Here is a 26,326-nt window from a genome sequence, read left to right as displayed (position 1 = left end):
CATTCAGAGAGGAAATCTGATAGCGTTTGAGTTTTGATTTTAATCGTATGGAGACGCTGAATGTTTGAATAATGTAAATGATCATATAATAACAAGATTGCGAACATTAACATGGAGGGCCATTATGGTCATATCAGTAGGTGTACTGCTGCCATGTGATACTCTGTTGTTCATGGAGGGGACCCCCAACTTCCTCCCCTTCCTCTATGAGTCAGAGGTCAGAATCAGCTACAGAAAAACATGGTTGGAAATGATATTACATTACATGTTTCTTGGCCTGTCACGATAATTACATTGCTGCTTTATCTTTATTTCCTATCTTATCCTATCTGTATTTCTATCATACATATAGAATACATAAATATAGACATTACCTCGATTTTGTGTAAAATCAACATTGTGTAGAAATTGGCATTTTGTGCGATTTGGCGCCCCCCCCACAGTTTCTGAGTGCAACACTGCTGTCGTAAATACAAATCCCAGGTCCGTAACAATTTGTCAGATGTAATGTAGGTGCTGACTACAAACAAAACTCATTATGTCATAACAATGTTATGTGTTGAAAACTTGTATGTTGAAGTAAACATGTATGTAACACTGTGATCCTACCCTCTCACTGAAGTTACATAGTGCAGAAATAAGTGATAGGGAGGCGGAGTGGCTGAGACGGAGACACCATTGACACACACAAGGCACTACCAGCAAAATGATTTTTAAGCTGTTTTTTTAAAGTAAAAAAGTTACATAATGTTACTTTGACAGAGCCGAGAGTCAATTTTGTTTATTGTTGTGGTGGTGTGGTTTTGCACTTTATTCCCAATTATCTATTTTGGATATTTTAACATTTGTTTTCCATTTCAATGTCTGAATATTCATTAGAGTTAAAAGTTAATTTCCCTTTTTGAAAGGGTGTACTTGCATTATAATGCTATTATATTGTAATCATAAAATGTTTTTGAAACAATTATATTGTTTTTTGCAATTATTTCTGGGACAAGAGACCCCCCAACAAAAGTAGCCATAGTGACAGGCCTCCATGTATCCTAATAATATACAGCAGCTGTCAGTGAATTATGGTAAGTTTACATGGCAGGAACAATAATGCTAGAATTCATCACATTTATTGATAGTCCAAGGGAACCACCATCTAGTGAGGAATACGTCCAAATTAATATTTAGCAATATAATAATGATTCATTTCATTAAATGTAATCAACACTGAAGAGAAGTGTACATTTTAACATCTATAATTGCATGACTATGGGAGAACTCCATCTTCTGAGTGTATGGAGTGAGATTGTTTTGTTTAATATATTTTTATAATTATGCTATTATTAAGTTTCACGTTACAGAGCTGGATCAATTGTCCAGAAGTAAAATAAATAAATAAATAAATAAATAAAAATAAGCCAATTATTTCCTTTAGGTCGAGTTAGAAAAGTAATTAATACATTGCTTAATTGATAAGTTATTGGCATTAACAGATTAAGTGGCAGTATTAATTTTGCAATGGAATTATGCCACTGGATGGGTGTAGAAATAGTAAAAAACAAAAATGTAACAGATAAACTTTACTTTACTCTCTCTCTCTCTCTCTCTCTCTCTCTCTCTCTCTTTCTCTATCTCTCTCGCACACACACACACACACACACACACACACAAACACACGCGCACACACACACACCTCCCACCTCCATCGATGGGATCCCAGGGTAGAAGACATCATCAGGCGGTCCGGGAGGTTGCAGGAGCCGGCCGCGTCATCCCTGGATGGGCGGCGCACTGACGGGAGGACGGAGGGTGTTTTCCAGCTTTAAAAGCACCGGAGCCGGCCCCTCTGACAAACCGCGCTGCGTCATCGACCTGGGGACACTCTTGAAAAAGCTTCATTGGGCTGAAAGAGCTCAAACTCACCTCAGCTACGGTGCCCCTCAGCAGCCCTACCTGCGCCGGTCTCCAGATCCAATAGCACAAAATTTAACCGGGTCCGTCTGGTGCGCACGGTCCTCTACGCGTAAACTCGCTTTGCCTCAACTCCGCTATGAATTATGCGTTTATTTGATGCTGTATGAAGTAATCTAGCGCTTGCAATATTATCATCGGCGTTGCTTGTTCCAGAGAAAGTTGCGCATCGCTTGTTGAATGCAGGATACCTTCTGCCTCAGCGTCAATTCCAAGTTCAGCTTTGGAGCAGCAGCCGGTAAGGAGCGGGGACTCCACTTTCTCACCGATATGAAGTCTGCAGAAGAAGGTAAAATACATTGCTTTACGCATTGTTTTTAATGTTTCAACCAGCGCTCGAATATGGATTTGTACTGTAATTTGATTTGAAGATGTGTTGACACCAGCTGCTGCTCCTATAATGGAAATCAATAGGAATCCAGCTGTAAAGTCTAGGTGCAACATTTGGTAAGCTGATATCACAGTGGAATAGATCTGGAGCAATATGATCAGAGGATGTATAATAAATAAAAATAAATAAATCCACTTGGAATTACCTTAAAACTTGTGCAACTGATGACTGGCTTACAATATGCTTTTATTTTGTAAATTTAATACATTATCACGTCATTAATTACCAGTCAAAAGTATTCTGTGTGACTGTTTTTTTTTCTAAAGATGACTCTTTGCGCTTGATCTTTGCTCCGCATGAGGATCACATTAGCACTCACTCAAGTGCGCTGAGTGGCATGCACCCATTTTACATCCACACCATTAGGTGTCTCCAGCTGTCTTTGCAGGTGCTCCTCATCACGAGCAAAGAATGTTGACGCTGTCACCTGCACTGCTCTTGATGAGAGGTTCACCAGCTGCACAACAGCAAGGATAGATTGATTAGCTGTCAGCAATTAAATGATTGATTAATCAGTTTTATTACTTATTGACTTTTTTTAAGTTGTGAAAAGTCTCTCAAATGTGAATATTTTCTGGTTTCTTTACTCCTCTGTGACACTAAACTAAACTGAATATCTTTGGGTTGTGGAAGAACTCACACTTTGAGGGCGTCATCTTTGAGGCTTTGGGAAACACTGGTTGACATTTTTCACCATTTTGTGACATTTTATTGACCAAACAACTGATTGATTTCTCAAGAAAATAATTGACAATGTTCAAATACTTTTTATAATCTTTAAAAAGCAGTGAGATTGTCTATTCGCCCAATGCACAGTGAGGTCAGAGGTCAGGGGTCAGCCAGTAAAGAGCTGCATCAGGGATTGCCTCAGATCCTGTGGCTTGTTTATCTTGGAGGATGATTTAGCCTGAACCATTAAAAGGGAAGCTCTTTGATTCACAATTTATGGTTGCAAAATTTGATTTGGTCCATCAGAAGTCATTGATAGCCTGTCTCTGTTAATTCACAGAGTCTGCCACTGCTGATGTCACCGGCTTTTTGTGGATTTTGTGAATTTCATTTTGTCTTTGAGGTTTCAGATGGACGGGTGCGGGCTGTATTATTATTCATTTCAGCCGCTCAGTCCTAGGCCTTATAATTGGTAACAGATGAGTGTGTGTGTGTGTATGAGAGAGAGGGCTGTGATCAGTGCGCTCAGGGATGCCGAGTAGCTCGCTTGACAAGGAGACGTGCTTAACCACACACAGCTTCAGTAGTATGCCCAGGGCTGCTTTATTATCACACACACACACAAACTCAGACGCAGATGCAGGCACACAGACACACACACACACACACACACACACACACTCCACTGGTGTTTTGCCATAAACCATAGTCAGCCATGTGCGATAAATAGCCCCGGGGTTCTTAGTTCCAGAGGCTGCAGATGACTTCTGTGGGCGACCACCTATCTCTCCCTGAGGTCCCGTCAGTCTGAACCCAGCCTCGACCACAATCCCCGTGGATAAACCCGTCCGTTCTTTAGTCATGCTGGTTTGGTTGTGGGGAGAGAGTGTTTTGATCGTGATAGCATAATTGAGAAAAATTGCTGAGGACAGAAAGAGCACGCTATAATCTGTGTGATAGTCGGTGTTTTCAAATCAACTCTGCTTACACCACATTTTCAATGCACTGCAAACAATTGCAGCGGCTTTGCCTTGAGTGCAAGAGTGAGTCATTTTTATTTTTCTCTGATTTGTTTCAACCGACAAATGAGACTGATCTGCTATAATTTTGTTAGTTCAGCAGATGTGAGGCGCGTGACCCGGAAAAGTCAAGTTTCAAGATCATGCAGCGCGCAAGAGTGAAAGCCCCAGTGTGTTTGAGTGGGTGTTAGAAGAAGTCAAGTTTGTTGCAGCACACGTTCAAAAGGGGGAAAAAAAATATGACAGCTGCAACCCTCAGCAAAGTCAGTCAGGCCTGAAGTAAGGAGGTGTGTCACACCGGGTGGAGTGGGCAGGAGATTATTATCTGTTCAGCACTAGAAGACGGTAAACCAGAGGAGGAAAGCATCAGACGACACTGAGCTGAGGGCAGACTAGTCTGAATGCTGAAGCGGAGATGAGTTTCCAGCATGAAGAGCCAGAGTTTGATTTCAGCTATGTGTTTGAGTACAGCCAAGAGGTCCAGAATGAACCTGAGACAGGTGGGTACTCAAGGGCAATGGAGGGCTTTTTTTTTCTGTATTGCATGTCCTGTATGTTGCACAGTGTGAGGGCACTGCAGTGTACTGTGAGACTTTTAGACATTTTATATCTGTGCAAAAATGCCTAATGCTGCTAACGAACAAAATAGACTATTTTATTGTAATGCCATAATATCATTCTTAAGTCTCTGTTTTGTGAATAATGTGTTTCAAGTGTTTTTAAAAAAGTAAACAGGTGTTCAGATTTGATTTTCTATAATGTGCACATATTATATAAGTCATGCACTCTATGAAAGGTGTCCTGTGCTTCACTGAACTTGTTTTGGCATATTGAACTTGTGTGATGCACATCACATAGTCACCTCTGAAAATAGACTCTCATAAACTAATTTTAGACTGCCTACCCACATATTATCTGGTGTGTGACAGATTCATCATTTCATGTGATCCACTGCATTGTGGTTAACAAATATAGCACGCTGCATCAAGGGGAATGCCCTTCACTGGGTTTCAGACTGAATGGTACTCATTCTTTGACCACTTTTACCCTCATTGACGTTATCAATAAAAGGCAGACGTGAGGTTTACAAGTGTTGACACAGCAACCAGCCACTACAAGGCTAACTGGAGAGGCATATCTGCTCAGCTACATGTGTCTCCACTGACTTGTATGTCATTGCACTTGTCTGCTGGTGATTTCCTTGCGTGCTTGCCTGTGCGCGCCCTTTGTTTGTGTGTGTACCGCGCCGTGCATCTGTGTGTAACGCTGCAGCAAACTCTGGCTTTGACTTAATCACAAGCTCAGAGCGATGCGAGAGTGCTGTCAGTTTTCCACAGGGGAGGGCCTAATTCACTCAGTGAGTGATGCAATCAATCAAATAAAGCATCCATCAGCGCGGCTGGAGGAATTCCTGCAGAGTACATATGACAGCAGGGAGTGCCAAATAGAGCCTTAGCTGAACTGATCAAACAAACAGAGTGGCTGTGCAACTCGCGACTACACAGCAACCACATACAGTAACTGCTTTGAGATGATTGCTAAGCTTCTCCAGATGTTTATGAAAAATGGAGGCAGTCATTCGCTGCAAGACATATTGGTAAGATGTGTGTAGGGGTGTTGTTCTAAGGTATAATGAGTTAACTGCCATTATAATAAGGGGTGTGATGATTTTCCAATTCACTATGCCATTGTCAGACTATGGCATCTGGATTTGTAAAATTAAACAAATGTCTTTGTCAAATTCTTCAACCGCTGAACACCAACAATGATCGGTGATCACACCTGAAAGCACATTTCGATTTCGGTTTAGAATCAAAATCATGACACCCCCAGTTCAAATGTAATGGTGCAAATCTGAGCATTTGCAGTTGCATGCTGTCATAAACTTTACTTCCATAAACTTAAAATATACTCCTTTCTTTTCAGATGCATACAGCTACACACCGAATGTCAGCTTGTCCCTTCCACTCGGCATGGGCAACCCCTGTCTGGCCACCCAGTACCACACCCTTCAGTCCAGCCCAGTCATCTCAGTTTCTTCCTGCCACCAGACAGGCTACAGCCTCCAGAATGATAACCATGCAGCATCAGGCTATTACCTGCCCCACGGCCTGAGACCCAATGGGGCCCCAGCCCTGGAAAGCCCCCGTATTGAGATCACTGCCTACAGCCAGTACCCTGAGGATGAGGTAGAAGAGAGCAGCAGTGAGGACCACATCATCAAACGAGGCGTCAACTCCATCGTGACGCTGACACTGCCCAATGCAGATGGCTACCGTGATCCCACCTGCCTCAGCCCTGCGAGTAGCATCTCCTCACGTAGCTGTAACTCTGAGGCATCCTCATACGAGTCCAGCTTCTACAACTACGACAACTCCCCGCAGAACTCCCCATGGCAGTCTCCCTGTGTTTCTCCGAAAGGCACACCCTTACTCTTGTCCTGCCCACATGCCAGTGGCCCTGCAACTTCCCCACAACATTCACCCTCCACCTCCCCTCAGATCGGAGCTGTGGCCGAGGAAGGCTGGCCAGCACAACCTCGAGGCTCCAGGCCGAACTCCCCTTCCTGCAGCGGAGGCAACGGCGGTGGCATGGGAAAGAGAAAGTACAGCTTCAATGGCACCCCTTACCCCCGTCAGACATCCTGCTCACCCATCCAGTCGCCCATTCCTTCCCCACATGGTTCCCCCAGAGTGAGCGTCACAGATGAGAACTGGCTCGCCAACACCAACCAGTACACCAACTCTGCCATTGTGGCTGCCATCAACGCTCTAACCACAGACGGAGTGGTAGACATGGGAGAGGGAATCCCGATCAAGACGCGGAAGACCATGCTGGACCACTCATCCTCCATGAGCCTAAAGTTGGAGCCTGGTGGCGAACTGCTAGGCCCAGATGGGGAGCTCTGCCATGAGGACTACCCCTCCCGCCTGGCCCTCAAGAAGGAGAACTACTGTGGAGGGTTCCTGGATGTGCCCCAGCATCCGTACTCCTGGTCCAAACCCAAGCCTTACCTCAGGTGGGTTGAGCGGCTCTAGGAACATAGTAGCACTGTAAACCTTAAAGGTCCAATCTGTGAGATAGTTTATTTTTGACTCTCATTCCGAACACTTTGTTCTCGCTTTGGGTTTCTGAACTTGTCAAATACTGACGCTTTAGGTTTCCAAACTCACCCTACCTTCTAACTAAGTGTCAGTATTTGACAAGATGGGAATGAGACTCAACAAAAGTCACAACTGTTTAACCAACCCAGTGGTACTTCCTCTACTGTCAATGTTAAACCAACACAGAAGGGCTGCCTCTAAATTTCCTAGAAAAGACAATGAAGCACACGCGTTTACTTATTTAGACAGATTTATGTTTTCTAACATTCTCCTGAAGGATTACTTAAAAACAATTCAGACAGCACAACGGAATTCAAAGAAATTCTTGCACTAATGCCATTACTTTATCCCGTTGTCGTTTTTATGTTTCTACATTTAGTGTTGTTTATTTTCTGCAAGGACAGGATTGTTTTAGTTTTTAATCTTCAAAGGCCATATCAAAAGGCAGAAATCCAATAGATGCCTGCTTTGCACTTCCAAAAGAGTTCTCTTTGAAGATCAAAACTATTTCATAAATCATATTTCACAGGGAGGAGTTGCTCTGCATGTGTGTGCCACTGTTTCTATAGCAACCCACACACAAACACAAATAGAGACACAATGACGTGCACGCGCTCACACAAATTTACACATGCACTCAACTATATAATTGATTTTTAGACTTTTGAGTGAGGTAAGCTTTTTCAATTTCAATTGTTACCCTCGTGGCATTTTTTTCCAAGCCAATAACACACTTTCCTGTCGGAAATCAAGTGTTTGATTAAGATAGTGAGCAACAGGAAGTAATGGTGACAGGCATGGCTGAAAGGGAAGCAGTCTGTGGGTTAATCAGCCGGCTCGCTGCTCTGGTCTGTCGCGCCATCGGCCCATCTCGTTCTGTGTAGCTAGCCTGATGTCATGCACTGACTGGGCAGATAAAGCCCTGCGGGGGGAAATCTGTTCGTTTTGGGTCAACAAACAGCCAGCAAGTTCCACAAAGATGCCAGAGATTGGTTTCAGTCGAGCCACCCTTCAGGTCAGGGGTTTGCGTTTACCAGGCATCCGGCATAGAGAAATATTGTCTTGCACATGTTTGTTTTGGTTTAGATATCTCCACGGTGTTCACATGGGAAGCTCCGACTCTCCATCTCAAGAACAATGATGTTAAGAGAGGCCAGCTGTGGCTCTGAGAAAGAGATATCAGGGTGTGCTGCTGACCTTATTCCATTGTATAACTCCATTGTCTTTAATACAAGTGTAGTTGGCTGGGCTGTGCTTTAGAGTTTTACAGCCATAAAATTAGAGGGATAATAAATGTATCAAGAGACGATTCCCAGACTTGTTTTTATGCCCTAGAAATATCTGTCATCCCACTGTCACTTTCCTAACTCCCTGTGTCTGTTTCCACCTGCCACACCATACTAGAAAACACACTGCTCTCTAACCGGGGCACATTCTGCTCTCAATTATTCCTCAAAAACAGGCCACTAATTATTACCCAGGCCCAAGGAATTACGGACGTCAACAATGACTTCAATTGATTAGATTATAGACTATGATGAAATGAAGAAGGATCAAGTTAGTTGGATTACACTGAAGTGTCCTAATTTATGGCTGATTTAAAGCACGTTCAGTGATTTAGTGTCTTGGCAGTGATGCTTCCTGCTTTGCAACTCAAATTTTACTACAGTTTTAAGAATAGAATTAAACAGAGAGAGAGAAAAAAAACATACAAAGTCAATACTTTCCATATTTTTGTTCCAAGAGACCTGGGAATGTAAAACACAGTACTTCCTGTTTTTTTTTTTTCAGGAAAGCAGAAGCAGACACAGGGTGTTTAGTACAGAAAATATTAACCTTTACAGACAAGATTCAAGTTAATTCACTATTATTTTATATCAACCAACAGTAGAGCATAAAAACAGAAATTTTCAGCATTGTTATTTTATCCTAACCCTACAAATGTGTCATGTTCCTGCAGCCCGTCACTGCCAGCTCTGGATTGGCAGCTTCCATCCTGCTCCGGCCCGTACAACCTACAGATCGAGGTGCAGCCAAAGTCGCACCACAGGGCCCACTATGAGACCGAAGGCAGCCGAGGGGCAGTGAAGGCGCTGAATGGTGGCCACCCTGTAGTGCAGGTATGTCACCAACACTATGTTAGTCAGCAAAATGGTTTTGGAATCAGATCTTTTATTAAACATCGCTGTTTACTAGAGACAAGGTTAGCTTTGTGTGTTTGAACTGTGCGATAATTTGCTGTCATTACAGCATAAGTGGGAAAACACGGACAAGTGCATGCTGATTAACAGCACTTTATTTCTGTCCAACAGCAAGCAAGTGACATGAACATTTGGCTGTTACTGAATTTATGACAGCATGCAGTCAGAAAGCGAAGTCAGGGCAGCCATTTCAGGGACATTTCTCTCATTAGTCTGGACTCTGTCATTCTCATACTATATCTCTTTTTTTGGACAAAAAATAAATCTTAGTTTAATTCTGAATTGTATGATTTCCTTTCAAACCATTATCATCTGCAAAAAATGTACAACCCTTGCAAAAATGTCACATGTGAACAAAAATTGGCGAAAGTGAAAAAGTGATTGAAGTGAAAAAGCAATTTTTTTGAAAAGTAAAAAACAAAACTAAAAGTTAAATTTCCACATAAGAAATGTGTTAAGTCAGTTCACTTATTCTGGACAAAGATCAGATAACCTTTTTTTATCATACTAAAAAAATCAAAATTGATCAGCTTGTCCCCATTTATTGAACTATACATCAGAGTTTGATTGACTGTTTATTGGCAGCCAATATCCGACATTTTACCAGTGTTTTTTTTTTTGTTTGTTTTTTTGTGACATATAAAAAAAAAAAATAATTTGCAATAGCACTTGTTTTGCACTCACTCAATGTTCCACTATCTGATCGGTTACAGTCTGCAAACTGATAACTAAAGGTATCAAATAAATGTAGTGGAGTGGAAGTATAAAGTAGCAAAAAATGGAATTACTCAAGTATCTTAAGCACTTTAAAATTGCACTTGAGGACAGTACTTGAGTCAGTTACATTCCATCACTGATTATTCTAAATGTTGATGCTAAAGATTTTTGTTTTTACTGCAAATATCAGTTTTACATTTTGGTTTTCAGTCTCCTTAATTAATTATAAGCCTTGAAAAAAAATATTGGTTGCTCCCTGAGAAAAAGAAACTATTGCAAAACAGAAACGACAAGTCAATTATTTAAAACTTTACACTATTCAATGCGTCATATATTGTACTATACTTGTGAAGCCAGTAAGGCAGACCTCAAAACCCTTTTTCTGTGACTTTTGCCAGCAGAGTTGCCCTGTATACACACCGCAGTCTATACATTTCTGTATGTGCCCGTATGCTGTGTTATTAATGTTCCCCGGAGCTCGCAGTCAATCTACTGCTGCAAAAGTTCGCCCTGACGAGCAGCAGTGCATGCTGACTCAATTAGTATAGAGCAGGGCCATCGCCTCTCACTATTGTACTTGGCGAACACTTAAAGAGCACACGTCAGTCTCACCAGCAGCAGCACAGAGCTCCTTTCTCTGCTCCACTGTCATCACACCGCGCTGACATCTTGGTTTACTTAAGGTGGGGATCCAGCCGTGTGTGCGTATACTTAAGGTTAAGGAGGTCACTTTGCCTTTTATGTCGTCAATTCAAATTAAAACTGCACGTAACCTAATATTTACAGGGGCACTGACCAGTACTGTTTCAAGACGGTGGTCCATCCCTGTGACACGCGTAGCATTAGACGCTGTTAGCGCCACGGCTGTTTTGTAAATAGATGTTGTCAGCACATCCTGGTCTGCTCAATGTCAGACGCACTTGACAGCTGTTGGCCAACGTGGTGTTATAAACAGGCCTGTCAACCTTGAGGTTTTCTCTGTAAATACAGGTAATCATCCCCTTTCATTACAAACCTTTGTATATCAACATGCGGGTGAATCAACATTTTACCCTCGCACCTCCCCGTGAGGCTGACCAGACCAAACTGCCATGCACAGCTGTGGCTGCAGGTGAGACTGGTTCTGATATAGTTTACAACACATTCTGACTCACTCCAGGGGCCAGAGGGAAACGTCATGAGTAAGCGTCCTGTGTCTGATTGTATACACAGTGTTCAGTCCAGATTTAGATTGATGACATGGGTTGTTTGTTTCATACTATGCAGGCACCAATTTATTGGCAGCTTTTGCGAGGATGTTTTCAGGTCTTACTGTGTACGACGGTCATTATCAGTAAGTAGTAGTCATGGAGAAAATATGATGACAGCTGCTTTACCATCAAACACACACCCCAACTCGCATAGCTCACACTTTACTCTTACTTTTTGGCGAGGAGTGATTAATGCATCTGATATTGAATGTGCAGTCAATTGGGATATCTTGAGGGTTTCCTAACAGTGGAAACCACTGGAAGCATGGCAGCTGGCAGAAAGATAAATCTATAAAGATGGTGCAATCATGTGTACATGCTTGAGGGTAAAATATAAAGAAGAGCATGTACTGTGTCTTCAGGGGGATTTTGCACAGTTTGCGGTACAAAGTCTCTCATAAATCTGACTGTCTTACTTTTTCTTTGTTGTGCGAAATGGTGTTGTTGTAGTCTTGGAGGATACAGCATGCTGCAGTCCCCAGTGCCCTGTGGTAATGAGTGGCAGGCGTTGGATGGGTGAGGTGCAGTCAAGGAGAATGAGTCAATAATGACACAGGGACACGGGTGTAGGAAGCAGCTAAGGAAGTGTGTGCGTGTGTGTGTGTGTGTGTGTGTGTGTGTGTGTGTGCGTGTGTGTGTGCGTGTGTGTGTGTGTGTGTGTGTGTGTGTGTGTGTGTGTGTGTGTGTGTGTGTGTGTGTGTGTGTGTGTTTGTGCGAAGGACTGGAGTGAGTAGAGAGAAAAAGAGAGAAGGGGCAGAGGGAGTCACCAGGCAGCTGGGGCTTGGCTGCCCCTGGAGATGCTCTGTATCCTGCTGATTAGGGCCTAGGTGGCCCTGAGGTTGGCTGAGCATGGCGCTGGTGGTGGGGGTGGGGTTGTGGGTGGATAGGAGTCAGAATCCCAGCACCCATCAGACACCGCCTCCCCTTTCCATGCACCGGTGCCTTCCTCCCTCCCCGGGGGGCCTGTGGATGTCACTCCTCGTGAACCGTTCATCCTTCAACCATCTCCCAAACCCACACCAGCAGGCCTGCCTCGGTTGAAGCCCAGTCATCCACGGCTCTATTGTTTTTTTCAGCTCATGGATGATCAGACACACGTGCCGTGAGTGATGGTGACATGTGTGTTGGAAAGCAAGGCTGGATGAAAAAACAGCGAGATGAAAAACATGAAGGGATACACTGTTTCTACAGCTCACGATGTCCTTTGGGGAGACAGCGACAGATAGTCAAACCGAGATGCTCAACTGCTCATTTGCTGTTGTTTTCTTGTTATTCAATAACAACCAGAGTTGTTTTCTCTGACAAGCATGCAGGAAAGTTTAGCATCTGTAAGGTCTGACATCATCCTAAGTTGCTGCAGAACAACCACACCACATTCAGGATGGAGAGATTGTGGGATGGATGAGTGGAGAGAATGGAGTGTCTGTACTTCAGCCGCACACCGATGAAAACCTCTAGATTATGGGTTACCTCGACTCATTACCCCTGTGCTGCGCACACCGGCTCTCCGGGCTTCCTGTTTCAAATCTCACTCATTTATTCAGGACTCGGACTCCGTCCTTCACTCCCCTCCTCCGCATCCGCAGCCTTTTAACCTCCTCTCTCTCGATTGGTCCGCTGTGTGACCCCCGTGACTGCTTTTCCACTTTATTTACTGCAGCAGACCACAACGCCATTAAGGGGATCGAGGGTACTCTATAGGCTCCTCTCACACTGTTCCAGACGCTCCCCTCTCACACCGCAGCTATGCCAAACGTCTACAGGATGACGGCGAGCCGTGCTCAGGAAGAAAAAACAACCTGGTCTACCTTCACTTAGAATACACCCCATGACATTGACTGATGGCTTTTTCCAGGGGAGAACAGTGGGAATAAAGTGGGATTGTGCCGAATTATTTTCATTGACAATATGGTGAGCGAAGACATGACCTGACTCTGATCTATGATGTGGGTTCAGGTGCAGCCCAGTCATCAGTCAGCCCAAGGAGTGTGCTGCCAAGCCAGTGATCACAATTTGAGACCGCGTTTCAACATTTGTAAGTGTGAAACCACTGGGTGTTTTTGAGGAGGGACCATGGCGTTTACAGGTCCAATTTGTAAGATAGTTGATTGCTTTCAGTATCCCAGGTCATCAAATATCGACACCTTGGGTTAGCAGATTGGGCCTGCCATCAACCCAAAGCGAGTTGGGAACACGACTCAACAATCAACTATGCTACAAATTGGACTTTTAAACCTTTATAGGCTTGACACTTGGATATTTTGAAGGAAACCTCGGGACAATTTCCAGCTGTCTTTGTCGCTATAAAAAACACAGATTTTTGACAAGAAGTCTGTGTTTATGGCAATGAAACCAGTGTTTTTGACAAGACCTCGGGCATCTCTAGCTGTGTTTGTGGTGACCAAAGTAGGTATTTTAAGCCAAACCTCCTAACCTCTAACCCTAACCAAGTGGTTTTTGTGACACGAGATAAAAATTGAACCCTGAACCTGAAGAAACACAACATAAACATAACATAAAGAAGTGTAAAGGTGACTGGGTTTTTCAGTTGAAGATGTTGCAAAGGCTTTCAGGTTCAACCTCAGTCAGGAAACACTCAGACATCCGCCAGGCCCTAAGTAACAGTAGACACCAACACCTGTGGAGTATTAAACCTATCGTTCTGCTTGCAGCGCAGTCCTGCATATGGCTACTCTGTATAGGATAATGACTGGGCTATAGGGCTTTGCCCCTCACGCATACACACACTCTCTCACTCAGTCTCTCATTAAGTCTAAAGCAGCAACAGACATGGTGTAATTTCAGCAGGATGTGGCCATCATCCCTATTAACGTGTGCGTGACTTAATACCCATCTCCCTTCCTCTGCAACTGTATGTAATGCACATCAAATTTGCAGTATGGTTCCACCACTGCGACATGAAAGACCTTGGCAAACATGTGCTCCGGTTCTTTCGCATGTGCGGTTTCACCTTGGGATCCGGTGCTTGGCGGCTGCGTAACGTCTCAAAAGAAAAGCCCTGATCTACTGCACCCTATACTGTAGCTGCTAATTGCTCATTAAATCTACTGCCGCCTCTTGTTTGATATTCAAAAGGCTTGGTGTACCCTGTAGTGCTGTTAGAGCTTAGTCAGGGCTGTTATTCGTTGCCCAAAGGGGTATTTATGCCACTCTTAAATTGTGGTTCTCCATCTGCGGGGCTTCCCTTACACTGGTATTGGGCTACCACTAATTACGAGTTAATAGCAAGTGGAAAAAATGGAGCGAAATGTGCATCGTTTTCACTGGTTTGAGGTGATAACCAGACAGGCCACAGATTTATGAGGTAAGACACTAGTGGGTAATCGAGCTATTGGGGGGCGCAGCAGTCATCCATGCATCATCTTACTCAAATTCTCTGTAGGTTTGGATGATATTCATAAAGCAGGCTGTGCTGGTAACAAAGTCATTCTTTTTATATGGAATTTGGACCCTCGCTGGTCTAGACATGGGCTTGTGCTTGAAACTATGCCCTCAATGACATAACACTAAAGCGCTCGCTTCAAGAAAAACTTTAGGGGGATATAGCTGTTTGGTTGCTTATAAAAGGAGCAGCATTTGGAGCTATGGGACGGCAGCACATTAAAGAGTTGCATATGTTGCCTTATGCATTCAATATGAGGCACTGGAGACATTAGCAGGGCTGGAGGGTGATGGAGTAAAGTCTGGAAGGAGAGACAACTTGGATGAGTGTACATTTAATTGGGTACAGCAGAGGGTGGCTGTGTGACTGTCAGCACTTGACAGAGAGAGAGGGGAGCGTGATAATGGGAAAAAGCCTGAATCTGCTGTTGTATTTCTCCTCCCCTCGGTCTCCCCCCCTCCTCGTCTGCTGCTTCCAGTCGTCTTCTCCCTCTCCTCTCCCCGATTCTCTGCGCCACGTGGACCTCTACGAGTCATGACATTTCTCCAGGCAGTGATGAAATCACTGCAGAGGGATAGAAGGCAGCAGACTGCAGGCCTGTAGAGTGTATTCACACTCAATTTCAAGCCAGGCCAGACACATCTAATTTACCAGCAAGTCCTTATTAAACATTACATGTTTAAATACTTTCTTTGAACTATTGAGGCCAGATGCAGGCAGCATTGAGAATGTCTCTATTAGTAAAGAAACAGCGGGATAAAATGTGCCATGAAAGAAAAATAGATAGAAAAAAACCTCTAGTATTATTTCATCACAACTCATTTTCATTGAGTGAAGGAAAGAAAATTAAAGGAACAACTCACACAAAAATGTTCAAATCTTTACTGCAGCTGCTAAGCTAAAAGCGTTAGCATGCATTCCGACTGAAGTAGGTGCAAAAGTTTGACCGCATGTCGAGGGTGTAAATAACTTTTCATTGGCATCTGCAGACTTGTCGAATGAGCTGTATGGAGATATATTGGGTGTTTTTTTGGCATTTCTCTCTTTTTTTTATATGTTTTGTCCCCATCTACTTCAGTTGTTGACTGCATTTTCATTTTTTTGGGTGAACTGTTCCTTTAAGAAACAAAGCTTTTTGAAACTTTCTCTCCTGATGATCAACTTGCAATGGTAAAAAGGCACTGGGGCATGAATGGTGGAAAATGAACGGGATGCACTCTCCTTAACACCCCTCCACATCATCACAACTGACCCAGACAATACAGCTGCATACAATTACACAATTAAAGCATCAGCTGCCATATCCGCAGTGTTTTACTTGAGCCTCAGCTATCGAAAATGGCACGTGCAATGGTGGCTTGTGGCGGGAGGTGTAAATGGATCTAGCTGACACAGTGGCAGAAGTTGGCACCCTGAAACAGCTGCAAATCAAGCCTCGATTCAAACTCGGTTCAGATGATCTCAAAATAAATATACAGTGCGTGTGCCAGATAGGCTGCAGTTACAGCGGGGAAGGCTCATCTGGTCAAAATTAGCTGCTCTCTGGTCTAAACTCACGGGCTGGATTACACACAAATACAAAGCTGAGGTCACAGGTGTGTGGAGCCTCTGTCGTCAGCCCACACTTAAAGTTTACGATACTATCTCGACTTTTTCGTTTTTATTCCCCCTTTGAGAATAAAATGAAGAAGTAAGTTTTGCACTCTGCTTGTGGCGTGCATTAGAGTGAGCATCACAGGAGTTACGCAGAAGCTAAAGGGAGAGGGTCAGGGAGCACATATGGTAAAGGGATCAGGGGAGGTCGCCCAGGGGGGACTAGACCGCCTTCCTTTGCTGCTTGGAAGACCAGCGTCACCAAGAGGACTACCTGACCTCATTAATCACTTCCTCCTCTCCATGAGGTCACTACGGCTTTGAGTGTGGACGCCACCGTCATTCCGGCTACCGCAAGACGAGTGAAGGGATAAAGACCCCCCCCATCCCCTCCCGTCCATCCTGCCTCTCTTGCGGGCCTCCTTGCAGCCACGTGGCGGCTGAGGTAATGGTTGGAGGTCACCGACAAATCCAAAGAAGTCTGCCGAGGCAGAAGTGACAGACGACACGGCTTTGTAGCGCGGCTGCCTGCGTTTTATTAAATCATAAGGGGGACGTCATGCAATTTAACGCTCCGGTGTTGCAGATTTGTACCTCATGCTCCTCCATAGTGCTCTCACGAGTCAATACACAAGTAACTGGTAGCATGTGTGGCTATGGATAATTACCTCTGGTGACACCATAAGTAAAATATAACAAGCAGAGCAGGGTCTGCTGGTGAGATCACCGCATAGATGAAGTGGTCCCTTGGGATGCCAAAACTTCAAGAAGCTCCTGACCTCGGCCTAACTCACTGATGACTAGCATGTGTGACTAGCTCACAGGTCAAGACAGCTGCTAGAGACACTATGTGGAGCTGAGGAGAAAAATAGGACAGTTGGAACTGGGGATGAATGACAGGCTTAGCTTTACCACTCCCTTTGCACTCCCTTGATATCTGAATCAAAGAACAAAGCCAGATAACCACTGGTGCTGGGGAACATATGGATATAAGCTCCACTAGTCATATTCTATTTTTATTCAACATAATTTGAAATTCTTTTACTGGAAAGAAAAAGAACATCCTCTGCCTTCCAATCCAAAATCCAAAAGATCTGTCATCAAGTTCAGACCAAAGACGTTTAATCTTCAAGTGTATTGCGAAGCCAGACAGCTTTTATTGCAGTGTCCAGACAAATTTGTTCTCAAACCAAAGACATTAGGTGTCCGTGACACTGTAGCACTAATTTCCACAGACTTCTAATGACGTAGTTCTCCAATCCTCCACCAACCTTCCTCCTCCTCACACCCCCGTCCCTTACCACCCTCCGAAGGATAATTATAAACCCATTAATCAGATAATGTCATAGGTTACATGTGGACTGCATTTTGTTATATGACTCAGTCCGTTAGATAAACAACAGGGGTCTTTTATTCCATGTGATGGTACGACTGTTTTCGCGGCGCTCAAAGAAAATTGGTCTGAAGTGATGCGCCGGTATTCGCCGGGGTAATTGACCAATTTGTGGGATCTTTCAGATGGCCGTGGCTTGGTGAGGAGCTGGTCTGGAGCAAGTGATCCCTCACAGTAAATGTCACATGCGGTCAACTAGCCACCTGGGTGGATCCAAGGAGGTCCACTCGCTGATAAGTTAGTCGTCTTGGTTTTCTCTTGGTTTGATCCAGATGGATTCTTCATTTTCTGATGGTTTTTACGTTGGAGAGGGAAGTCCACACCGACATCCGCCCATATGACCATATGACCACTTAGCACTGCAAAAGGGCATGGATATTCTGGGAGGTCTGCAGTGTGAGACTCCACATTTGGTTGGCAAATTACTCTGGTCAGAAATCACTCACTAAGTATCAGTTGTCCTTCACCACACTTTGGAATTTGAGCCATTACACACTTGGTTAAATCATCAAAATATGTTACTTTAGGCTCTGTCAGAAAACGATCCAGGGATGCTGAATGCAAATTGGCAGCCACAGTTTATATTTGAAGTGTCGTCGACCCCAAAGTCAACAGTACTTTTCAAACTATGCACAACCGTGGAGTTTTTCTTCTCTTTTAAAAAAAAAAAAAGATTTGATCTTTTTATTACTTGAGCAGTAGCAGCTAATGGAGGTCTCCTAGAGGAAGTGGGAGCTGTTTGAAGTGGTGGTTCTGATACAGGAGTCTCTTTCATCACAGTGGGACACAGTCTCGGAGCTTTAATGGAAATCATAATGCATGTTCATAACTGCCCAAAGGCAAAGGGGCTGGGTCCCGTCTGCATGCCAAGCTCCATGAAGTTCTCTGGTGTTATTGCATTTAGGTGTAAAGTTTGCTGAATTTGACAGCCACTGTACCAATATAGGGACATTTATTTTACTCACCCAGTTTGTCAAGGTCCTATTTTTGATTTCATCCCATAGATACAACTTGGTATTAGCCCAATTATCAGTTTCATGATCTTTTTAGACTGTGGACATCTTATCTTGAGGAAGACCTGAGATGACTACCCCGATGTCTTAATTTGTCTCTGTAACGGTCACTTTCTACTGAGTCACTGTCGACTGCCTTTTTAACAGCAGCAGTGAGATTTTAATGAACACTGAAGTGGTTGGAAGCCAGCCCCTCCATCAGCCCCCATGTCTCTGTACCCAAGAGATCCCTACCCCAGACAGACATGAGAAACATCAAAAAACCTTTATTTTTCACCCTAGCCTGAAGGAATGTAAAAGGAGCTCAGCAAAGACCACTGAAAAAGGGTCTCCATCCCAACCAAAAAACAAACAAAGAAAGGGGGCTCATTTTTGCAGCCCCTCTACCATGTCAGAGCTATCATTAAAGCCCCCATTAACTATCAGTAGCTGATGTGCATTCAATCTCTGTTTCCTAAATGAGGGGTTGCCTGAGATGGGGGTCTTAAAATGTGATGTTGCCTCTCACCTGGGTCCCTTTGTTCTCCCGCCAGCTTTATGGCTACATGGAAAGCGAGCCGCTCACCCTGCAGCTGTTCATAGGGACCGCAGACGACCGCCTCCTGCGACCACATGCCTTCTACCAGGTCCACCGCATCACCGGCAAGACCGTTTCCACCGCCAGCCACGAAGTCATGCAATCCAACACCAAAATTCTGGAGATCCCTCTGCTGCCTGAAAACAACATGAGAGCCATGTGAGTGCTCTCAGACCTTCACCTATCCATCTTCTTCTTTCCACATTTTTAGCCCCTACTTTAAAATACCCCCACAAAAACACACACGCATTTCTTTCTCTCTGCACCCTACTCTTTGCTTTAGCTGTCCAAACAGAATGCCTGATGATAGTTACTGTGCAGCACACACTGCTAAATAAGTGCTTCCACCCCAAGAGATGATTTCTAAGTAAGTAAGAAATAAGTTCTCAGAATTCATGACTTAATTAGGACCAATATGTGCAGGGGCTGTAGAGGTTAGAGGCTAGAGGCTTGCAGTTGAAAAATAACCAACCAGAAGCCCTCAAGAAAGTCAATTTGTATGCCAAATAATATCTTAAAAGTAACAACCAGGCCAGAGCCATGAAACATTGACATGGTCCACCAGTGTGATGTAGTCCCGTTACAGTGAGCTTGGCCAACAGTATCTGGCAGCAAGCCGAATGGTATAGATCGCAACCACTGAACAAACAGGTCCGCTAAACAGAATACTGCACCCCAAAATCAGGATCATATTTTCAGGTTGCTCAATTACTCACACCCCTTTAGCTTGTAGTGTACTCACACTAATGAAGCACTGCTTAGTTAGAAAATTGTAATCTGTAATGCACTCAAACGCTAGTCAAACCCAATTTCCCATTAGTGTTTTTTACATTTTGACTAAAATGATAGGCACAGGGGTTAGTAATAACATTATTGTTGGTGTTGTTCAATTCAGTTACATAAGTAATTATTAGGGGTAAGCGAGTACACCGTTTTCTATATCTGTTCAACCAACTAAGTACTCAGAATGGGAGGAGCTCAAGCTGTAAGTAGGTGGTGCTTAAAGCAGAAGCTGGTGGGGCTAGACGAAAGTTGTTCATTTATGCCTGAAATTGATAAGGGTTGATCAGAAGTTGATGTTTTTATTTTTTGATAGAAAAGTATTTACAGAACAGCCTCAGACTTTAGCTTCAGTCAATGTTTCTGATCACAAGAGACAGAGAACTACTGACAGAACAAGATCTTTATAAGCTTGAATGAATAAACTTCAGTCGGCGACCCAATGAAGAGTTTTCTTCATCACGATTACATACACTGACACTCATAACTTGGAAAAAGTACATCACCTAACCCAAACCCAAACCGTGGTAAACATGCATGTTAGCTAAGGTTAGTGTTTACCACATGATGAGCTAGCGAACAAGCTAATTTGCTCTGCCCATTAGGGTGGCTCTCTGCTCGTTATGAGTTCTGGTGGTCCTGAGCTCAATCAGACTTTGTAAAAGTGTGGTTAGAATCACATGAATTGCTCTTCTAAATATAATCTTGGTTTACCTTTCAAAACATTAGCATCTGTTTTATCCTCCCTCCAGCCTTGCAGTAATCTAAGGGGCTTTGTTCTGCAGTGTGTCCAGGCAATAGCTCCTGTCCTGAGGCTCCATTCAGACCAGGCAGCACTGAATATTTTGGACTGGTGCCCAGAACTCTGTGTTATGGATAAAACCGCTGTATCTGAACATAGGTTACATAAGGCCATTACCTCTTACTGCAGCCGGACTGTTTCAAATTTAAAAATACATACATTTATTTGTTAAAGGAATCAGAATGATTAAATGCATCTATATTTTGGTAGGACCTATTTAAACATTTGTTTAAATGCAGGGGAGCAAGATATTTATAGGACATTAGAGTTTCCTGACTGGACAGTGGCCTTGCCCGGTTGGATGATTTTAACATTCGTACTGCCTCACAATATCATTTCCGACACCACCGCAATTTCCCTTATATTGTATCATATTTAGGGGTGACCCTAAAATGACTTGACTTAACGTGTCCCTTGGGAAGAATATGATATTATGAAAAACATAGTAGAGGAAGTTGCTTTTCCTTTGTCGTCAGCACACACGCAAAAAGAAGAGGAGTGAAAGTTCTCCCTTTCTCCGTTGACTGCCTGAAAGGTCAAAGATGAAGAAAAACCTTTAACTGTCTCTTTCCACTGAGCTGTTTAACAGTCGTCTTGATAACGCAGCATCCACTTCTCTGCTCTCGTGCCAGCAATCATTTTCTAGCTGTGTGGGATGCAGACAGTGGAGAGCTGTAGTCAAACTTTCAGACAGTTTCAATCTGTCTTCCTTTCCTATTCTGGGAAAATCTCATCTCATACGCATGAAGTAGCTCAATTTAAAGCAGTATATATCCCCTTCTGCAAATTCTGAGTACAACATACTGTATAATCATTACTACCTGTAACCTTATTAGCAAGGTAACATAACACAAGGTAGGTTTTTGACTTGTTTTTGACTTGTCTTTAGCGCATAATGAGAAGTCTAAAGATGTCCTCATGGAAGATTTAACTGTCCCCCATCTCAAGTTATATAGGTCGTGGAAACGTACTGCCACCTCCTCCATGATGTCCATCATGTTGTGTTTGTTTTAAAACCATATGCATGACAGAACACTTACATCATGCGGGTGTGATAAGGAATGGGTGGTCAGTTTATTTAAACTGTCCAAACCAAAGTCAAGGGGAGGAATGACTAGGTATAAAACCTGACATTTACCATGTTCCAGGAACAGTGCCCAAAAAGCTACCACGTAAAATAATTGAAATGCCAAACCGTATCCCATTCGTATTCCCTCACTTCTTTTTTACCAGCCACACCAGTTTTATTTCAATTCATGAAAGGCCACGTCTGAAAATGAATGCCTTTTTTTCCGCTAAGAACAGGGAAAGAAATTCACTCCTTTACCTCCCAAATTGTGAAATGAAATAAATAAAGACAGGCAGCTCAGTGAAGGGTCTACTGCTACACGTGGCAATGATTAACAGAGGTTTAAACTCTAAATGTATGAAGTGTAAGGACTGGAGAGGCTCGGTGCAATAAAGCGACTCTGTGTACACAGCCTGCAGCTGATGGGACGTGGTGTGTTCGGTTCTGAGGATTCCTCCAGAGAACTGCTAATTCTTGGACCACTGTGACCCCTTAAAACTGTGATGTGAAGTCATTAATGTCCAACTCCGTCTTTGATGACATGCTGGATTAATAATGACACGGTCATGCTCTAGTGAACTTCCAGTGTATGATCTGTCACACCAGCGGGGACTTTGCTGTGCCGCAACTCCGCTCAGTATCTCAGTTTTAACAGCCAGAGTCGAGAAATCAGATCCGCTCCCATTTTCAGCTTTGTCTGAACAGTACTTTCTGTAGAAAATATTTTGTAGGAAGTGTAATAGAGAGGTGAAGTCATGCCCCTTCTGGTGGACCACCATGGGACCTTATTTCAGCAATAGGGTTTTTCTGGAATAAGGTCAGGGATTAGGTGTTAGGGTTGGGGTTGGGGTTATTTTTTCTGAAATAAGGTCCCATGGGGCACACCAGAGGGCACAGGACTACGCCTCTCTATAGCAGCGAAAGCAGAGACTGATACTTAAAAAAGTTGTTTTTTTATCAGCATACAGACCTGCTATCCTGTTTATGTAATGTCATCTATATGATGTTAAACTTTTCCCTTTTCTGCCTCCATCCCAGAATTGACTGTGCAGGGATCCTGAAGCTGCGCAATTCGGACATCGAGCTTCGCAAAGGGGAAACAGACATCGGGCGTAAAAACACACGTGTAAGGCTGGTGTTTCGAGTGCACATCAACCAGCCCAACGGCAGGACGGTGTCCCTGCAGACTACTTCCAACCCCATTGAATGCTGTAAGTCACACGCCCACACAGAGAAATAAACTCACAGCAAACTGGCATGCGTTTTCTCTTGGCTTTAAGCGAAAGGTGGCATCTATTGTTGTAATCCAATAAACTGAGCTGCTATTTTATTACCTGCTGGAGCAAATTCAGTGCCTCTGCACTCAATAAGCTTTATGTGATCAAAGCAATTTGCCAAGGCAATGGATGCATTGTACATGATGCCAGACACACGTGTTATCTATCTCAATTCCCATTTTATGACTGAATGCACAAGTTATTGTGGTAAGACTACCCCATTAGCGCAGGTTCCACAAAGGTCATTTGCCAGCCCCAGTTTTGGCACGGTTGAATGAGCACATTGAAAGAAACCTCTGTTTCTTTGTTATTCATTTGTGTATATAGGTGTGATGTTATTTGCACCCAAGGAAGCCAATTAAAGTTGGATGGTGTGACAGAGCTGGCGTTATAGTTTATGGACCACAATCCGAGCTGGTTCATCATTACAGAGAAGGTTTATTTAGTTTGCTCCTATTCTAAATTTATGCAATGGGATATTTGATGAAATGCAACGCTATGTGATGAAAATATATGTGTCTCTGGCTGTGAATCTGGTCACTGTGTCCCAGAGGCTAAAGGTGACAATCCAGCCAGATTTATAGAAAGCAAAGACAGGTGGTTGGCCGTAAGCTAAATGGAAATAATGACTAAGGATCTGACCACAAAAATATTGTTTTGATCAGTTGTCCGCCTTTTTCGATGTCATTTAAAGAGCTGCTCTTGGCTGAAAACTTCCTAGCGAGGGGTCATGAAATCATCATAATAAAGTTGATAAGCCTGTTCCCCTAACCAAGAACTGCTGTTTTACTGTGCTGGGCTTGTGCTTCTTGGAGTGGCTGGAGATCAGGCATCAAACTTAAGTGTGTGTGTGTGTGTGTTTCCCTCCAACAGCCCAGCGCTCAGCTCAGGAGCTTCCATTGGTGGAGAAGCAGAGTGTGGATAGTTACCCTGCCACTGGAGGCAAAATGATGCTCCTGAGTGGCCTCAACTTCCTCCCCGACTCCAAGGTGGTGTTTGTGGAGAAGGCGCAGGGTAAGCTCACCACACCATGTTTACTGCCTCTCAATTTCCCCTCCTAATATCTCTTTCAAATGTCTCTCTCCCTCTGCCTCTGCCGCATTTCCTCAGTCTCTCCTCCCGTCAAAATAGAGCGGGCCTTGCCAGAGAGCCACATGTGGTGTGCATTAAGCCACTATATTTTTAACCAAAGCGTATTTACATTTGCTGAAGTTTCCATTGCCTGTTCACTGGTGCTCGCCACAAGTTAAGGAATGAATCACAACCAGGGCATGTGCAACGTCTCTTTCTCTCACTTTCCCTCACTGTCTCTCCTCCCTGACTCCCTCTGCTTTTGACATTTAACCCTCTCGCTTCCTTCCACCGCTGCAGCTCCCTCCTGCACCCATTCTAGCGGATCCTCACCCTGCCTGCACGTCACTGAGTCACAGTTTAAAGGCTATTCCATTTTTTTTTATGCCCAGACTTTTTCTGCCATGCGTTTCCTCCCTGTGTGGGAGGGCGCGATGGTAAAAACAGCACTGATCAAGTTTGCAAGTGAATGATCATTTCCTTGATTGCACCCGATGAATCAAAGCAAAGGTCAAGCACAGTGGTACCTCTGATGTCCGATGAAGCACAATGCTGCTGATAATGATGATGATGAGCAACAAGAGAGGAAGGGTGAGGGAGGCAGATAAAGGATGTTTGTTAGGATCATCAAATGATTAGTCATAGATTTCCTAACTCCTGGTGATGGTGGTTAAAAAACCCGAGCCTGACGCGCCAGGTGGTTTATCACATGGAACAATCCGGGAGGTAATTCTTGTAAACTTTGGAAAAACCGTTTTTTTTAAATACGTGGCAGTAGGGCTGGGCAATATATCGATATTATATCCACATCATGATATGAGACTATATTATCTTAGATTTTGGATATCGTTATGTCGTGATATGGCATAAGTGTTGTCTTTTCCTGGTTTGAAAGGCTGCATTACAGGAAACTGATGTCATTTTCCGAACTTACCAGACTGTTCTAATACTTGTTTTTACTCACTTAGTCATTATATACACATTACTGATGATGATTAATCAAAAATCTTGTAAAGGAAACAATATTCATCCCTGCAATATTGTTGCAATACAGATTTTGCAGTCAAAAATATAGTGGTATTTGTGTTTGTGGCCCAGTCATAGCATTTATGAAGGAGATTTCAAGTATCAAGATATACGTATATCATTTATCGCAAATAAAGCCTAAATATATTGCAGTATTATTTTAAGGCTGTATGGCCCAGGCCTACTTGGCAGGTGATTGGACAAACCATCTTTCATGGGCTAATCAGACCAACAGTAGACGAGCACTAACACCAATGGCAAATCAAACTCTTACTGAAGCCATTCAGGGGAAAAAGAAAAAACATTGTTTTCCATCGAGAAAAGACGACAATGTCATGCTTTGCCACAAGTGCATAGTTTGAAGCCAGGCAGGACGGATTCAAGAGAGCACATGATCACATGATTTTGCGAATCCAGCTGTCTGGCAGGGTAAAAGAAACCCCTTTCTTTTAAACACTTCTTAAATCAGCATTGTACGTACAGTGAAAAAACAAAGAAAGAAAACAGGACTCACTTTTAACTTCTCCCAAATCACGTTCCAATTCTTTACTTGTCAACTATTCATGCTTTAATGAACCAAAAGTCCCCTTTGGACCACAAGCTGAACCAGGTCGGAAGGCAACACTTGTACTGAAGTCCCACAGTTGGAGGAAAAATACTTTAAAAATGAGTCAGTCTTGACTCAATTTCCTACAAAATTATGAAAATGCTAATTTCATATTTATGAAAATATGAAAATTGAAGTCTTACTCTTCTCTACACTCATGTCTCCCTCCCTCGCCTCACCCTATGAGTACTCTTAAGCACCTGAGGGGTTTGGGGATAGACAGAGGTGGGGTGAGGGGAGGGGAGGTAGATGAACTTGGTAATAGGGGGTCTCCCTCCTCCTGGCTTAACTTAGTCATGGAGGGGGATCCCCTGGAGAGGAAAGCCCATACATACACAACACCTTCACCTCTCCACCCCCTGCTATTTGAGACTCATGACCCCTTCTTGGTTGTATTTCCCT

General features: G+C 43.5%; 1 protein-coding gene across 2 annotated transcripts in view; it reads left to right on the top strand.

Moving 5' to 3' along the window:
- The first annotated feature begins 1,945 nt into the window (after positions 1-1,945).
- Positions 1,946-26,326, top strand: part of LOC141012140 (nuclear factor of activated T-cells, cytoplasmic 1-like) — a 70,620-nt gene continuing 46,239 nt past the window's right edge. For both annotated transcript variants that reach the window (XM_073485543.1, XM_073485542.1), the window contains exons 1-6: positions 1,946-2,251; positions 5,968-7,060; positions 9,106-9,265; positions 19,249-19,451; positions 22,982-23,154; positions 24,094-24,234. In XM_073485543.1, coding sequence (XP_073341644.1) covers positions 2,143-2,251; positions 5,968-7,060; positions 9,106-9,265; positions 19,249-19,451; positions 22,982-23,154; positions 24,094-24,234 — 1,879 coding nt within the window. In that variant the 5' untranslated portion in view covers positions 1,946-2,142. The remainder of the gene's footprint in view (positions 2,252-5,967; positions 7,061-9,105; positions 9,266-19,248; positions 19,452-22,981; positions 23,155-24,093; positions 24,235-26,326) is intronic.

Source organism: Pagrus major, chromosome 17, assembly GCF_040436345.1.
Source record: "Pagrus major chromosome 17, Pma_NU_1.0".
NCBI classification, from domain to species: Eukaryota; Metazoa; Chordata; class Actinopteri; order Spariformes; family Sparidae; genus Pagrus; species Pagrus major.
The sequence above is the reverse complement of the archived record's forward strand: the minus strand, read 5'-3'. Positions and strand labels throughout refer to the sequence as shown.